We start from the raw sequence: 17,869 nt of genomic DNA, 5'->3' as shown, positions 1-17,869 counted from the left end.
GGTGATTGTAATTGGTTTCTGGTGTTCAATTTTGTTTATTTATGTGATGTGGTATTGCTCACTAGTCCAACGCTTAGTGACCATTCCTGGTTGTTTTTGAGAAGATGATGGCAATGACTTCATGAGCAGTTGCAGTCCTTGTGCAAATACTGTACCTTCAAGACATTCAGTGCTGTTTAGTGGTGAAGCAGACCACAAGGTGCTGTTTTGTGAAACTAAATGATAGAACAGTGCTACTTGCAAAGAAGTGTTTGCATGTCCAGGTTTAACTGTTCATTGCTCTTCACCTGAAGTTGCAATAAAGTTTGTTAACAAATAACAGCGAGCAACATTAGTATCACTATTATTTATATCAGTATAGAGGCCAATACCACCCTTAATTGTCACCATTCCTTGAAAACCTTCAAAAACAAGTATACCAGAATTCATGGTCCTTTACAGCATGGACTTGGCTTATTTTTACCAAAGTAAAATAGCACCATATGGTTTTAGTTCCCCTCTTGCCAGAACTGCAGCTGTTCAAGTAAACTGAAGATGGAACTAAAATGTATTGTACGTGCCTCGTAGTTCATGAGTTGCCTTTTCCCCATCCCCCCAACCCCATAAAAACCTGTAAATCAAAACCAAAACGCAAGCGAACTGGTGATTGAGAAATACTAATAATGTCATGCATGCAACTCTAGTTCTTAACTCCTCCATTGTCAAATGAAGCAGTCTTACAACTTTATCACTGAAAACATGTCTGCTGTACAGCTGGGGATCTTGAAAAGAACGGTAGATCTCATTTAAATATTATTACTTAAACTGCGCTTTTAATTCATCTTGAAAAAATACATTTCTTATAAATTGCAATGAGTGTGTTCTATAGTCAGTCCTGCTTATATTTCATGCATTCATCAATTATTGATTTGGAAATTTATAAATTTTAAAAATTGAGAGACATTAGCTTTTTTGATTGCTGCACAGAAACCTTGGCCCCAGTGTTCGGTTATGATTACAATGTGTATTGTGTTAAATCTTTGCTGAAGATTTGTTCCTCTGGTTAAGATTTTTGTTAACCCAATGGGCTTACAAACAACAATCCCTTCAGAAACATTTAGTGATACCTCAAAGTGGCAGATCTGTGCAATGGACTTTTTTAACCATTGTCATATTTGTGTTCATTCAAAGGTTAAAAAATGTATCCTCTTCTGACTGGTGGCAGTAGAATTTTAAGATTGCATGAGACATGTAATCTGCCCCTGGTTTTCCAGCACCAACTCAAGCCATTAGCTGCAAATTAAATGTGAAATTATCCAAGCTAGCAAAGGCCAGCTTAATGGGAAGACTGCTGCTGCTCTTAGTAAATGTTGGTCATGTCGTGTTTGACTTGTAGTGCGAGTGCCTTAAATACTCCTGTGGCAGTCCAAAGTGTAGCATGAGTTAAGTCACATAGTTTAAGAAGGTAGTGGTAAAGTGTCTTCTGTTTTTTTCCTGTTGGGGGTTGAACATTATTTGAAACAGTGAAACCATAACATAAGAATGCATTTTGTAACACTTGAAGCTACAATTTCCTTCAACAGAATGCAATTTAATGAACATTGATAAAAGGCTAAGAATCTATCATAAATAGTTTCAGCACATTGATGTTACTTATTAGTTACTAATAATTGCGATTAGATTAGATTAGATTAGATTCCCTGTAGCGTGGAAACAGGGCCTTCGGCCCACCAAGTCCACACCGACCCTCCAAAGAGTAACCCACCCAAACCCATTTCCCTCTGACTCAAACATTTTAATAGAAAGCGAGCTTCACCACCTGTACTTCATTCGGAGGCTCACTGAAGATGTTACCTAGTATGGTGACAAAACATCTGAAAACGAACCTTCCAGTTCAGTGAGCAAACCTGCGGCCAGAATCTCAACCTGAGCTACAAATCTTCTCAAATCTTGCTCTCATGATTTTATAAACCTCTAAAGGGGAACCCCACAACCTCCTACACTCCAGTGAAAACAAATCCCAGCATATTCAATTTTTCTATCTAGAACCCTCCATTCCTGGCAACATCCTGGTAATTTTTTTCTGAACTCTCTCCAGTTTAATAATGACCTTCCTATAACGGAGACCAGAACTGCACATACTACTCTAGATCTTGTCCTGCGGGGAAGGGTCACTTGACCCGAAACATTAACTCTGATTTTTCACCACATTTGCTGCCAGACCTGCTGAGCTCTTCCAGCAATTTCTGTTTTTGTTTCTTATTTACACGATTTGCAGGGCTTTCAGTTTTTTTTATTTTATTTGTTGAGACAGAGGTTAGCCTACTTTTTGGGACCTTACTGTGTGAAATTAGCTGCTGTGTTTACTACACAATTATTTTTGAAGTCCAACGACTGTTGATTAGTTGTGAAGCAAATGGAGACAATCTGAGACCATGGTCAGACTTTCATCAATGTAATTTTTTCCCCCTGTTTAACCTGTGTATGAGTTCCATATTTTGCTTGTATCTGCAGTAGCAGTTAGTCAACTTTTTAAAAAAAAATAAAACTTCTGATTAATTGAAACTAAATATTTAAATTAATCAAAGTATGTACATAGTTCTTGGTGGGCATTACATCCTGTGCATGCCTTGGCCAGTGTCATTAACCAATGCTGACAATAAATAGTGATTAAGCTGTAAAGCAGGCAGACTGCTCAAGGAAATCCATCTTTGCTTGTTTAAACAAGTATCAGCAAATTGTCAAAAGCCGAACAAGAAATGGGGGCTTGTATAAGCACAGTGCTTTTTTACTCCTGTATCACTTCGAATCTAGCTCACTTGATACTTTAATTCCTAAAATTTTAACTTTCTTACAATTTAGTTTTTATCATTCTATGTGCTTTCTCCCTGTAGACTAAACTGAAACACCCTATGTACCAGACCATGGCGAAAGTCAGCATGAAACTAGCTATCCAATTCCTCTTCCAGACTTATTTGCGAACTAAGAAAAAGCTCAGGTATGAAAATGAACTGAGACTATTAATAATTGGAACTGATTTAATGGGAGTTTAACACGAAAACTGTTCAATCACAGATGTCTGTTTATTCTCATCCGGTATTCATCCAGTGAAGGGGTCAGCGTTGGGTAATTTTTTTTATTTGCTCTCATCTCAGGATGTTGTGGCTAGTTATGGCACTCCTATGTTCTGCTAGTTTATTCAGCTGGAAGATTGAACTTGAGACCTCCTGGTCTGTATGAGTCAATGCTACATTGGTAAATCATCCAAGAACTCCACTTTATGTTCCTCTGTCCCCAGTGTGATCATACTCTGAAATCTATGTTCATGCATGGTCTGTGGAATTGGAACTATCTCAATTATGCAATTCACGTAAGCCTGACAGTTGGAGAATTGTTTTTGACCAACAGGTCTGATCTTGCCATCAGTATCATAATGGTTTAACCTGCTTTTAAAGGAATGTCAAAAGGAAAACAAATTTTTAATCTCTCTTGAATTGGATTTTCATTTCTTGAACACAGGAAAACAGAAGATGTGCTTATATCTTTGTAGTTGGTTATCTGGCAGATCATCCCAAGCATTGTCACTTCCTGAATAAATATTTTCTTCTTAAGATCTTTTTGACGTCAGTTTTCATTAATTTGTGTGAATGCCCTGCTGGCCTAATTGTTCTGGTTGGAAAGCTAGCCCAAACTTTTCCTGCCACATTCAGTAATTAAATATGGAGATGCACATGGGCAGTTCAGACCACAACGTTTCAGAATTGTGGTTCATAATTTTATGGAAAGCTAGGAAAATTTAACAATTTAGCTTGACAGAATGCTACCAGTCTTAGTATAATACACACACTATCTTCTCTGAGTACTCCAAAGATCTGACTTGCCTGAAAATCTTATTTTAGATCAGATTAGATTACTTACAGTGTGGAAACAGGCCCTTCAGCCCAACAAATCCACACCGACCCTTGGAAAAGCAACCCACCCAGACCCACTCCCCTACGTTTACCCCTTCACCTAACACTACGGGCAATTTAGCATGGTCACCTAACACTACGGGCAATTTAGCATGGCCAATTCACCTAACCTGCATGTTTTTGGACTGTGGTAGGAAACCAGAGAACCTGGAGGAAAGCCATGCAGACACTGGGAGAATGTGCAAACTCCACACAGACAGTTGCCTGAGGCGGGAATTGAACGGTCTCTGGCGCTGTGAGGCAGCAGTGCTAACCGCTGTGCCACCGTGCCATTCACTTTTAGAATAGAATAGAATTCCTACAGTGTGGAAGCAGGGCATTCAGCCCATTGAGTCCACACTGACCCTCTGAGGGTGGAATTGAACCCAGGTCCCTGGTGTTGTAGGGCAGCACTGCTAACCACTGAGCCATCGTGGCACACGATGTTTGTTTAATATTTTATAAGAATATATGAAATTTGAGTAATAATAGGCTAAATGACCCATCCAGTCTGCAGCAGCATTGATAAAGATCATGGATGACCTCTTGATTCAACTCTACTTTCACACCTGCTGTCCAATTTCCTTGATTCCTGGAGAGAGCAAAAGTTTTATCTAGCTCAGCTGTGTCCTTGTGATCTGGGTTTCCCTGGCCAGGAGTAACAATCTCTGTCTAGTCTGTCAAGCTAAATAGTAAAAGCAGCATGTGATGGACAGGATTAAGCTTTCCATAACCAATGGATCAGATGTAAGTTCTGATGTACTGCAATATCCAGTTATGAATGATATTGGACAATTAAACAACTCAGTGGAGAAGGCTCCACAAATCTCCCCATCAACAAGACTACACCTCATTCTTAATTTGAAAGCAGAAACTCACTTTACTCTGTGCCACGTGTAGAACAACCTTTTTTAAAACTTTATTCATAGGATGTGGGCTTGGCCGATCGAACTATCATAGTTACCGTTGAGAATGTGTTGATGAGCTGCCTCGTACAAATGCTGAAAGCAGACAACATTGCTGGGGACCTCCAGGGGAGGTGGAAATGCATCATCCAATTGCCAATTCTGGCTCAAGCTTATCAAAAATGCTTCAGCTTTATCTTTTGCATTGATAAGCTGGGCTTTCTCATCATTGATGGAGAGATGTTTGGAGCCTTCTCCACTGGTTTGTTTAATTATCCAATGCCATTCCTAACTGGATGTGGCAGGACTTCAGAGCTTACATCTTACCTCTGGTTGTGGAAAGCTTTATTCTGTCTATCGCATGCTGCATATCCTATTTAACACTCAAGTAGTCCTGTATTGTAGTTTCACCAGGTTGACACCTCCATTTTTAGGTATGTTTGATGTTACTTTAAGCATGTGCTCTTGAACTTTTCTTTGAACGAGAATTGATCCCCTGGCTTGATGATAATGGTAGAGTGGGGGATATGATGGGCTATGATGTTATTGATTGCATTTGAATATGGTTCTACCGATGATGATGATCCAAGTGTCTCATGGATTCTGAATCTTGACCTGCTAGATCTGCTCAATCTATCTTAGCTCAGTGAAAGTGCCATGTAACATAATGAAGACTATCTTCAAATTGAAGATGAAGCTACACACATTCATATAGCACAGAAACAGACTCTATGGTCCAACTAGTCCATGATGACCATAAATCCCAAACTAAATTAGTTCCACCTGTCAGCCCTTGGCGCATATCTCTCCAAATCTTTCCTATTCATGTACTTATCTAAATGTCTCTTAAACATTGTGACTGTAGCCACATCCACCACTTCCTCTGGAAGTTCATTCCACAAGTACTACGGTGTTTACTCTTAATGGCATTGTCATGGACAGATGTTTCTGTGGCAGACAAGTAATGAGGTTGAGGTCAAATATGTTCTTCCGTTTTGGTTCCTTCACCACCTACTGCAGATCTAATCCAGCAGCTGTGGCTTTTAAGACTCAACCAGTCTGGCCAGTAGTGATCCTGCCAAGCCAGTCTTGGCGATGGACTGAAATTCCTCCACCTGTAATGCATCCTATGTCCTTGCCACATTCAGTGCTATCTCCAATGGTGTTCAACATGGAGGAGTAATGATTCATTACCTGATATGGGGTTTACAGTTTATGGTAAGCAGAAGAAGGTTCCTTGCCAAAGTTTGAGCTGATTTCATGAGGCCCAGAGATGGAGTGCTCAGCACTCCAAGCCAATCTCCTGATTATGCCATCACTTTTACTGGTTCTGTCCTGCTGCTGGGACAGGGCAGATCCAAGGTTGGGTGTGATATCTGTGACCTTGTAAGGTATTATTATTCTGTGCATATGACTGTGTCAGACTGCTTCTGGGATAGTCTGTGTAATAGTTCTCCCAAATTTGGAACTTCACCTCATAAAGAGGATTTTGCAGGATCAACAAAGCTAAGTTTGCTGTTGCCCTTGCTGGAGTCTAAGTTGATGCCAGTGATCTGATTTGTTTTTTTGTGGACTTTTACTGGTATGAAACAACTGAGTGGCTTGCTTGCCATTTCAGAGGGCAGTTAAGTGTCAATCACATTGGTCAATTGGTCTGGAGTGAGATACAGGCCAGGCCAGGTAAGGATGGTAAACTTGTTGTCCCAAACAATATTCATCAATCACTTGAGTTTTTACATCAGTTGATAATGATTTCATTGTCATCACTATACTTTTAATTTTAATACGTTCAAATTGATTTGGACCTAATTCCTCAGAGATCAGCTGGGTTTCTATATAACAAAAGTGAGAACAGCACCATTATGCCAACATCTCTCCTCATTCATTCCAGGAACTAATCTCATAAACTTCCTTAGTTATGGAGATCAAAACTACACAAAGCAGGTGTGATCCCACTTTATACAAACAAGATGTTATTTTTTGTACTCCATACCCTTGCAATAAGGGTGCACATTCGATTGTCTACCTAATTGGTTGCTTCACCTACACGCTAAATTTCTGTTCCTTATACAAGTGCACGCAGGTTTTTTGAACATCAATATTTGCGAGTTACACACCCTTTCAAAAATATTCAGCTTTGCTGTTCTTCCTCCCATTATGAATAACTTCAAACGAATTTGTTGCCCACTTCTTTAATCAATCTAAGCTCTTTGCAGCACATTTGCTATCAAAGTTCGCTGTCCCCACCAAGTTTTATACTACCTGCAAACTTGGATGGATTGCTCTTGCTTTCTTCATCTTAAGTCTTTAATATGAATTATAAGTAGCTAAGGGCCTTTTATTTTAGATGATAAGAATATAAGAGCTGGTATGCAATTCAGACCCATGAGCCTGCTATACCATTTAATGTGATCATGGCTGGTCTTCTCTTGGCTTCAACTCCACTTTCCTGCATGTTCTCCGTAACCCTTCAACTCATTACTAATTAAAAACTATCTGCTATGTATATTTATGCAATGTTCCAGCATACACCACACTCTGGGGTAGTGAATTCCACAGATTCACGACCCTTTGAGAGAGGTAATGTCTCTTCTGTTTCAAATCTGCTATCCCTTATCCGAAAACTCCGGTGTCTTGTTCGAGATTGCCAAATATGAGGAAGCATCCTCTCTACATTCACCTTATCTGTCCCCTTTCACATCCAATATATGTCAACTAGATTTTTTTCCGAACTCCAGAGAATATAGGCCTAAATTGCTCACTGTCTTCATAAGACAAACACTTCATCTCTGGAATCATATAGCTCTTTGCATATAGCTCTTTGTGTTTTTACATAGACTGGAAGGTACTACATTTGCTCTTTTATGTATTGTACTAGTTTTGAGCTATCTGTTTAAAGTTGTGTTTAATTATCAATTTCGTGTGTTGAACCTTTCAACAACTGGAGATTTTTTTTAAAAAAAACTGCAGGATGGACACTGGAGAATGGATTACCCTCATCGAAAGGTTGCTTTCAAATAGTTGCGAGGCATGCCAGTGGCTGATTGAATTTTTGATTGGATCTGAGGGACGAGAATTAATAAAGTAAGTCTATAAAGCACAGGCTTGGAATTTTGGTTAAAGCTGCTTGTTCTTTTTGAGTGACTATGAAAATAAATCCAGGAAGACCACAGAATTGGTACCTTAAGACAACTAGTGTCTTTAAATTATAGGTCATCAGTTGCTGAATGACAAATCTTCTTAAATTCTATTGTTTCCAAGTTAGTTTGTGTCAGTATGTTCTAAGGCTTTTATTTGGGTTTGCATGATGTTAATACAAGTATTATTAGACAGAGAGATTCATAATCTTGCTGTTTCTGATATTTAGATATATATGTTTATAATAATTAAGGATTTGACAATAATTCAGAAGAATATGTGAAGAATAATTGCAAGCAAAATCAAAGCTCTGGTGTCAGTGGTTATTGCCTATAAATTTGTTAATCTCAGTCAGGATCAATAATGATTTCAGGAACTTTATTCCCATATTAGCAGCAAAAATCATTACTTAGATTTTTTTGGACATTATTATCACACTTAAAGGAGCCTGAATTAAATTTGCCTTTAAATATGGTAAAATTTATTCTTTTCATTTCTTTCTATTGAATGTGATGATCTAATTAATGTTTAAGTATATGTCTGTAAATTAATTATTTCTGGAAGTATTAAATGGAGATTATTCAGTTACACGTTTCATAGAGAATGGGTTTGTGGTGTCAGTATTCTACATTGAATCATTGCAGTCAACATATGCTTTCTAAAGAAATATTTGTCAAGTCAGGAAGTACCTGTACATGGGGAAAGTGATCATTTTGACTTTGGGTTCTGCTTCTGCTTTAAGGATTTAAATGTGAACATCAAAAGACTCGCCAATCTAATTGTCTAACAGTACAAGGCTGAGTGGAAATCATCCTTGAAAATGTTGATCTTTGATTGGCTAACTAGTTTGCAGCATGACGATGGGCTGACATCAGCCCACCTATACGCAAGATTGTATTTTCAGTAAGGGGTGGGGACTGGATTTATGATTATACAGACAGGCTAAGGCATGTTATCAAATGAAATATGAGAAAGTATTCTCAGCTTGGTTTATTTGACATTTTCAATCCCTTGTTTCTTCCTGCCTTTTGAACTGCTGCATTTTTAATTTCTTTACAACCAGGAGCATAAATGTTGCATTTTTCCTGATTCAGAGAATATCAGCAAAGATAGATATACATGTAAGCAAATGGGGACGCAATCAAATTTTATGCGCAGTGCCTTAACCTTAATACTGCATGGTGCATACTGGAGTGATCCTCAAAGACAAAAGTCGTGATACTTTTGACTCAGGGCATCCCAAATTTGTAATAGCACAACTAAAATCTCCTTTTACCCTGCAGCAACAATATAACTTAAATAAAACTTCAAATGAGCAGTCTTAACTGTTCCAAACTGAATCTGTCTGTCTTGTATTAAAAACACTGATCATAGCATTCTAATAGTTTTACAATTGAAAATAACACTGTGTGGATATGATTCTGGGACTTAAGTCAGTGAAGTGAAATTCCTTCTTATGTTACTCTCCATCTACCAGCCAGAGATTCAAAAGTATTTTAAGAATCCTTAAATTCATTCTCAATTATAAACTTAGTTTATACGAAATGTTGAAAGCGATACGGGAGGGACGTAGAGACAGAGTAAAATGAATGAGATTCGGAAGGTGGACAGTTTTCTTTAGTCACAGCTGCTAGCTCTTGGCCTTATTGCATAGATGTCCTACTTTTCCCCACAGCGTGTATGCTGCTGCCCATTATATTCTGATTTGTCAGAATTGACCTCTTGGTCTTCCACCACCACCCCCTGCAATTCACTTTGTTTGGGGATGGTAGAGTTTGAAGAGAAATGGGGAGGATGAAGTAGGAAATGGTGTAACAAAGTCCACTTTGATTTTTCTTACCTACACAACCAGGATTTTTCTTCTGGAGTGTTCTGTCCGGGAGGTTCGAGTAACTGTTGCTACCATCCTAGAAAAAGCCCTGGAGAGTGCCTTGCTTTATCAGGAAAAGGTTAGTAAATTACGCATGTGGAATGTCTATTTTTAATTTAGTTACAAAATAATTAATATGCCCATGTCTGTGTCAGCAGGTCATGTTATAGAGTTCTAAATTAGCTCAGTGTTTGCTGTATGTTTAGTTCAGTAAGTTAAAAGCTTCTGTTACTGACTAATTTCTTCACAATGCAGATAAGAATGAACCACTTATTAAAATGATTGATGGGAAATAATAAAAATGTACATTTTAATTTTGTCTCTTCTATCTTTACTGCAACCAATGATTTGTCATTTGTAAGTAATACCTGAAGAAAAGCATTGGAAATTGTAGTAAATTACATTTTTTTGGAAACAATTTAACGTGAATATCAGTGCTGATAAATGGGAAAATCTTTCCCCATCATGGGCTGTACCTGTGTCAATATTCTTAGGTCAGGGTTGTTTGCAGGATAAAATTCCTTCTCCTCAGCTTCATAATGTCTAAAATGTCAGTAAAACATTTGTTCATCAGGATTGAAAATAAAGCCAACTACAACAAGGATGCTAGATGTGTTGCAGGCAGAAAAATTTAATGCACCCCACACATATGTTGTCTTTGAGAGTAAGAGTTTGCTGCGGAAATTTTCCAACAGCCAAAGCTATGTTTTTCTATGCATCACCAGCTCTCCTTATCCCTGTTCCAGTCAATAGGTAGGCAGTGGGTTAGATGTTGAGAGGTTGTGATTGGGAATCAACAGAAGGAAAGCCTTATGAGGACTGGAGGTCAATGAGGGGGAAGGTTTAGGAGAGAAAGTGAGACTGGCAAACAGTAGTCACTAAGTTTGGAAGGTAGTGGTGGTCACTACTGGAAGCAAGGCCAACTGTTCAGTGGTCTGAAATTTGAGATCCTGATGTTGCATGCAAAACAGAAGAAAGGAATGTGTGCAGTTAGTGTGTATGTGAAGGACAACATCTTTTGCTAAGGCATTCGTGACAATCGCACTGTGATGAATGGAAATAGAGAGGAGGCTCAAGCAAAGGGCTTATTCCTGTAATTAAATAGGGATTGATAGCTTTCACTATTGAGCAAATGAAGAACAGTAACAAAGAAACATAAGATTCTCACTGCTTAACACTATCTCTGTGCTCTGGTTTTGAATTGAAATTTGAATTGGAATTCTTTGGAGCAATGACATGCAGTTGGGCTAAGTAAAGACCAGCAGGACCCACAGTAGATTTGCTGAGCAAAGGGAGTATTTCCACTCATCCAAGTAGCTCAAAATGGGATTTTTTTAAAAATTGCCCACTGTTTATTCAGTATCTCTGGTGCTGCTGTTTAGATTGCTGTAGAAGTGGAAAAATTGGTCAAAGAACAAGATGCACATGGGTTTTCAAAACTAGGTGCAAGATACTATTTTGATTGTAAATTGATCAAAGATTGATATCAACAGTCATTAAGTACACCTGAAACCCATGAAAATTAATAAAGTGATAGCCATGCCATTGGTTCTGATTAGCTATAAGATGGGGAAGACAGAAATTTGTGTACATTGCTTCTGATATATATTTTTAAAAATTGACAAGTCATTTCAGTGTGCCTAAGTTATAAGTCCATAAGAAATAAGGACAGGAAATAGGCCATTTGGCCCCTCAAACCTGCTCTGCCATTCTATAGGATCATAGCCGATTTGACATTCCTTATATCTACTTTCTGGCATTTTCCCCCGTAACACTTGATTTCCCTACTGATCAAGAGTCTATCTATCTCAGCCTTAAATGTACATAAGGACTCTACCCCATAGTTCTCTGTGGCAAGGAGTTCCAAACTCATTCAGACTTCTGTGAGAAGAAATTCCTCATCACCTCAGTCTTAAATTGGCTTTCCTTTATTCTAACACTATGTTTACTGGTCCTTAACTCTCCCATGACGGGAAACATCCTCTTAGCACTTACCCTGTCAAGTCCCTTAAGAATCCTGTATGAGATCCCCCTTCATTCTTCTAAACTCTGGTGAGCAAGTTGTCAACCCGTTTAGCCATTGTTCACAAAAACAATCCTTCTATACCAGGGATCTTCCTAATGAACTGCCTTCAATGAAATGATATTTTTCCTTAAGTAAGTGGATCAAAATTCTAGATGTGGTCTCAGCAGGATCTTGTACAGTTGCAGTAAAACTTCCCTACTCTTATATTTCAGCTGCCTTGCAATAAGGGCAAACCTTCTATTAGCCTTCTTGATTACCTACTACACCTGTGTATTGGCTTTCTGTGTTTCATGTACAAGTACTCCCAAGTTTTATGTTGCATCTTTCTGCAGTTTTTTTTTCTCCATTTAAATACTCTATTCTTTTGTCTTCTCTTCCAAAATGAACAGCTTCACATTTTCTCACGTGATCCTTCATTTGCCAACTTTTTGTCCACTTACTCAACTGAACACTATGTCTCTGAAAAACTGTACACCTCATAGCCTGCATTTCCACCTATTTTTGTGAAAGCTGTAAATTTGATGAAGGTGTATTCATTTCCTTCTTCCAAGGCATTAATAGATATATATTGTAAACATTTGCCGTCCCAGCACTGATCCCTGTGGAACCTCATTGCTCACAGGTTGCCAACCTGACAAAGAATCCCTTATCCCTATTCACTGTTTCCTGCCCATGAGCCAATTCTCTATCCATGCCAATATACTATCTCCAACACTGTGGGTTCTTATGACTTAACTTTTTGTTAGGTAACTTGTCGAGTGCCTTCTGGAAATCCAAACACAACACATCTGCTGAGTCCCCTGCATCACTCTGGATGAGATTTCCTCGAAAACTCTAATAAATTAATCAGGCGTGGTTTCCTTTTCGTAAAGCTGTGCTGACTCTGCTTGATTAGATTGATTTTTCAAATGTTCTACTATTACTTCCTTTAAAAATTGATTCCAGTACTTTTCCAACAAAAGATTTTAGGCTAATCGACCTACAGATACCTGTTTTTCACATCCCTCACTTTTTGAAAATGGGTGACTCATTAGCAGGTTTCCAATCCTCAAGCACTTCTCCATAATCCAACCAATGCAACTACTATTTGTGAAGCTAACACTTTTAGGATCCTAGGATACAAGCTTTTAGTGACCTTATCTGCCTTTAACCCTATTAGTTTGTCTAATGCTACTTCTCTAGTAATGGTACGGCAAATTTTGTTTTAACCAACGTGTTATGAACTAGCACTCTTAATAAACTGGCAAAAATTATATATCTCAAATATCGCGAGGTTTACTGTATTATTCCATCCAATTATTATAGTTTTTGAATTTATTTACGTCAATGTAACTATACTTGTTCAATTGAATGGCCACATTAAATATCAACTTCAAATCAATTTCTCCTCAAATATCTCAATCTACCACAATGGCCAAGTAGTCAGTTGAGAGTGAGTCAGAAGGCTGTCTGCCAATGAGTTTTATTTAAGATGAAGTTGCATTATTATTTAAGTGATTTATGCTGTAAATAAAGTATAAAAGTGATGTATTTACCCCTTACATTATGTATCTATTACTTAGTGTTTACATTGATTATACATACCTCTTGATTATCCAGAATATTTGATTAGCCAGCACGCTCCTGGTCTCATGGATGCTGGTTAATAAAAGTTTGTTGTACTTAATTCTTCCTCAGTATTCTTTAGTATTAAAGGGACATTTTCAGTATCTTGTACTGTAAAGACTGGTGCACAATATTTGTTTAACTCCTCTGCCATTTCCTTGTTCCCCATAACAGTCACCTGAGATTTATTTTCTAAGGGGCCTATGTTCGCTCTGACCTCTCCCTTTTATACATTTAAAGAAGCTCTTATTGCCAGTTTTTATATTCCAAGCTAGTTTGTCCCTGCAGTTTACTTTCTCTGACTTTATTTATCTTTTTGGACCTCCTTTGCTGGATTCTAAATTTATTGTGTTGTCAATGACTTTAGCCTCCTTTGTTTTTGTTTCAACTTAATATTGTCCCTAATTTTCTTTTGTTAGCTTTGGTTGGTTTACCTGTCTCTTAGAATCTTTCCTCCTTACTAGGATGAATTTTTGCTGAGAGTCATGAATTGCCTCCTTAAATGATTGCCACTGCTTGCTTACTATCATTCCTGCTAATCTATCAGCCCAGTTCATTGTAGCTAACTGTATCATCACTTCATTGTAATTCCCTTTAAGTTATTCTGTTGCTTCTGAATGAAGTTTCTCATTCTCAAACTGAATATTAAATTCAATCATATTATGATCACTACTTCCCAGGCAATCTTTAACTCCAGGATCTTTTATTAAAATTGCCTTATTACCTATTACCAGATCCAAGATAGCCTGCCCTCTGGTTGGCTCCATAACACGTTGCTCTTGAAAACTATCCCTAATGCAGTCAATGAAGTTGTTGTTCTAGGTACCCTTTCCAACTTGATTTACCCAACCAACATTAAGGTTAAAGTCTCCCATAATTATCGTTGTCTTCTCTTTTTGTATGTTTCCATTATTTGTTTTATAACCTTGGCCACAAAATAGCTACTGTTTGGGGGTCTGTACACTACTCCTAATAATGTTTTCTTTCCCTTTTGTTTTACCTTCACCCAAAAGGACCCTACATCATTCGAGCCTAGATCATCTCTCATTTCATTTCTTATGAACAGACCTATCCACCAACTTTTCAATCCCTCTTGTCTCTCTGAAAGGTCAAATGTCCCCGAATGTTAAGTTCCCAGATTTGATCTTCTTGTAACCATATTTCTGTTATAGCTATGAGGTCATATTCATTTATCTCTATTTGAACTGCCAATTTGTCTACCTTATTCCTAATACTTAACATATAAAGATAGAAAGCCTTTTAAATTTGTTCTATAATTGAATTAACCTACATTTTTATGGTTCTTATCATTTCTCAACCGGCCCATGCCGCGTTTTTGATATTGGAAAGAAGGCCATCTTTACATATTTTCAGTCAAACTGTTCAGACGTGACATGCCATGAACCTGGGCCTTCTAGTCCAGAGGTAGGGACACTGCCACTGTACCTCAAGAGCCCTTACTATCACGTTAATTGAATTCAGTGTGCCTTTACTGCATGCTCGGTAAGAAGCAAAGTAGTACTATGGAATGTGATCTTAGCAAAATGGTGATCTTTTGATCCTTTCCAAGTGACTTGTTCACCCATTTTTAACAACCCAGTGTCTATTTTAATTAAGTTGTTTGAATGTTTTTAATAAGATTGTTTGTAACTTCAGCTCAGAGGATTGGACCAGTTGTTGGATGTGCTGCTTTCTTTGCTTGACAAGGATGTTGCTGAGAATTGTAAAAATTGCTCCCAGTACTTCCTCCTCTTCAACAACTTTGTACAGAAGGTATAGTATGTAGTTGGTATATTTTAATTGTGCTAAATATAGACTATGTAAACTTGTGACATAATGTTAGGTTTTCAATATTGGAGAGTTTATGTGCACAAAGGCAAAACTAGCCGTAATTGAATAATCAGATTATCATTTCACCCAGTTGGAATGTAACTTCAGTTTGCTAATGATGGAAGAAGTTTAATTTTGGTAACTTGCTGAGCATGCTATTACAACCTACAAGGTTAAAATAAAGTCTGGAATTAAGAGCCTAATGATGACCATAAAACCCTTGTCAACTATTGGAAAGCACATCTGGTTCGCTAGTGTCACTTAGAGAAGGAAACTGCCATCCTTATCTGGTCTAGCTATATAGAAATGTGGGTCAAGAGTGTGGTGCTGGAAAAACACAGCAGGTCAGGCAGCATCCGAGGAGGAGGAAAATTAACATTTTGGGCAAAAGCCCTTCATCAGGAATGAAGGGCCTTTTTCAATTTTCCTGCTCCACACCACACTCTTGACTCTAATCTTCAGCATCTGCAGTACTCATTTTTGCCTACACACAAATGTGGTTGACTCTTAATTCCCCACTGAGCAATTAGGGATGGGCAATAAATACTGGCCTAGCCAGTGATTCCCACATCCTGAGAATGAATAATTAATAATAAAGCTTACAACTCTGAATCGGGCTCCATCTCTTTAAGTAAACTTTGATCCACAATGTTTTGATACCTTAAGAACACTGACTAATTTCATACATGAAGGCTTTTATTTAAGTCCCTTCCTTCTTGTCTCTTTCCCCAACGCTTTATTTTTGCATGTCAAACATGTTATTCGTTAAGTCAATGTGAACAACATGTACAGGAAAAAATAGAATTAAAGCTACAAATTTCAGGGTTTCTTTTTTTGGAACTTACCCCTTTGAATGGAATTCCATCTAACTCTTGTGACTTTGAGCATGTAATTCTGACTCGCAGATGACTTCAAGAGGTTCTTTCAATTATTTGAACTGTGAACTATTGAGTAAATTGAACTGTTTGTGATATCTTGTCACTTAGGGTTTCAAGGCATGCCAGCTACTATTCAAACACTCTGCATTCAAACACATGCTTTGTTTTCTTTTGGGCCCATCAAGGCAGAACAATCAAGTAAGTATAAGGTGTTTTTTTTAAAAAATGCTTCAATAAAGTTCTGCAGCCTCAATTATGGGGTGTCACATATTTGTAACTGGTATCCCTTAAGTTAGTCTGTCAAGTAATCACTAGTGTAATCAATCTAGTCATATAATAATTGTCCACTTTTCAAATGATCCCTTTTTAAGCCATGTATTCAGTGATCAGTGGCATTGCTTTATTGTGTTTACCTAATTATGTTTCATAATCTTGGCTGAAGCAGAAAAATCCTAAGACTTATAGTTTTCATTGATGTAAAATATATCTAAGAATATTTAGGTTTTTTTTGTGTTAGGCTTCCAGCATCCATAATTCTTTGTTTTTGTAATAGTTAATATTTTGCAATGATATCAATCATTTCAGGTTATTTTTACTGCTCAGCACTCAATACATTATTTTTTCTGTCAGAATCGGCGCTGGAGCTCAGCACAGGCCAGAGAATTCTGGTATCTCCATATCACTTTGGCATCACTAGTCCTACACACTGACATTTCATCTCTGATGACTATTGGTGAGTTGAGTTTTCATTCTTTTAGAGCACATGCGTCCACCATCAACAAAATATCTCCAAAAAAATAAAGCAAATATTGTGGATCTCTGTAGGTCTTTGCACTTCCATGTACGTGTCAATTATTGTGTGTGCACAGATAAGGTAAAGGTGACAGGGAAGGATTATGACCCAAGGAGTGGAATTAAGACTCTGTCTGTGATCAGGTAAAATGAGGCATTAAGAATAGAATGGAGACGGTTGTTTAGCAAGTCGACAAAGTGACTGACTGTTAATATGGTTGGGAATCTATATGATGCATGAAATGGTCTTCAGATCCACATTTCCTCGATGAAGTGTTTTTTAAAATTTAGTGTTAACTTCTCATTTGCTCCCTTTGATCGCAGATAATTTTGCACCATTGTCTATACTTTAAGCAGGGGAGGGGAAGTTAAAAAACTTTCTACAGAGAAACCTTGATTACCCAAACCTGATGGGTGGGCACTGTTTTGTTTGGATAATCGATTATTCGGTTAATCAATTAAATACCATTCCGCCGGGGCTTGGAGTTTTTAAAGTCTGCTCCCTGTTCAGGAGACTGCAGAAGCACACAGTTCACGAGACACTGTCTCCTCCCGCCCCCATCCAATGCCTCCGCCGTTCCCCTACCCTGTCCAACAATCTCCTGCTCGCCGCCCTCGTCCAACAGCGCCCCCCAAATCCAGAGTTTTTAAAGTCTGCTCCCTGTTCAGGAGACTGCAGAAGCACACAGTTCACGAGACACTGTCTCCTCCCGCCCCCATCCAATGCCTCCGCCGTTCCCCTACCCTGTCCAACAATCTCCTGCTCGCCGCCCTCGTCCAACAGCGCCCCCCAAATCCATTCAAAACCACACCCCCATCCCCATCGAGCACTGCCCCTGCCCCCCATCCTCGTCCAGCACTGCCCCCGTCCCCCATCCTCGTCCAGCACTGTCCCC

General features: G+C 38.3%; 1 protein-coding gene across 4 annotated transcripts in view; it reads left to right on the top strand.

Annotated features, from left to right (window-relative positions):
• usp24 (ubiquitin specific peptidase 24) overlaps window positions 1-17,869 on the top strand; it is a 186,236-nt gene that overhangs the window by 142,493 nt on the left and 25,874 nt on the right. For 3 of the 4 annotated variants that reach the window (XM_043699013.1, XM_043699012.1, XM_043699014.1), the window contains exons 53-58: window positions 2,874-2,977; window positions 7,805-7,918; window positions 9,825-9,921; window positions 15,130-15,246; window positions 16,290-16,379; window positions 16,812-16,914. In XM_043699013.1, coding sequence (XP_043554948.1) covers window positions 2,874-2,977; window positions 7,805-7,918; window positions 9,825-9,921; window positions 15,130-15,246; window positions 16,290-16,379; window positions 16,812-16,914 — 625 coding nt within the window. Of the gene's footprint in view, window positions 1-2,873; window positions 2,978-7,804; window positions 7,919-9,824; window positions 9,922-15,129; window positions 15,247-16,289; window positions 16,380-16,811; window positions 16,915-17,869 lie in introns of those variants that run through there. The other variant, XM_043699015.1, reaches the window with a different exon arrangement.

This window comes from Chiloscyllium plagiosum, chromosome 11, assembly GCF_004010195.1.
Source record: "Chiloscyllium plagiosum isolate BGI_BamShark_2017 chromosome 11, ASM401019v2, whole genome shotgun sequence".
NCBI classification, from domain to species: domain Eukaryota; kingdom Metazoa; phylum Chordata; class Chondrichthyes; order Orectolobiformes; family Hemiscylliidae; genus Chiloscyllium; species Chiloscyllium plagiosum.
Note: the sequence above shows the minus strand (reverse complement) of the source record. Positions and strands in the feature narration are given on the sequence as shown.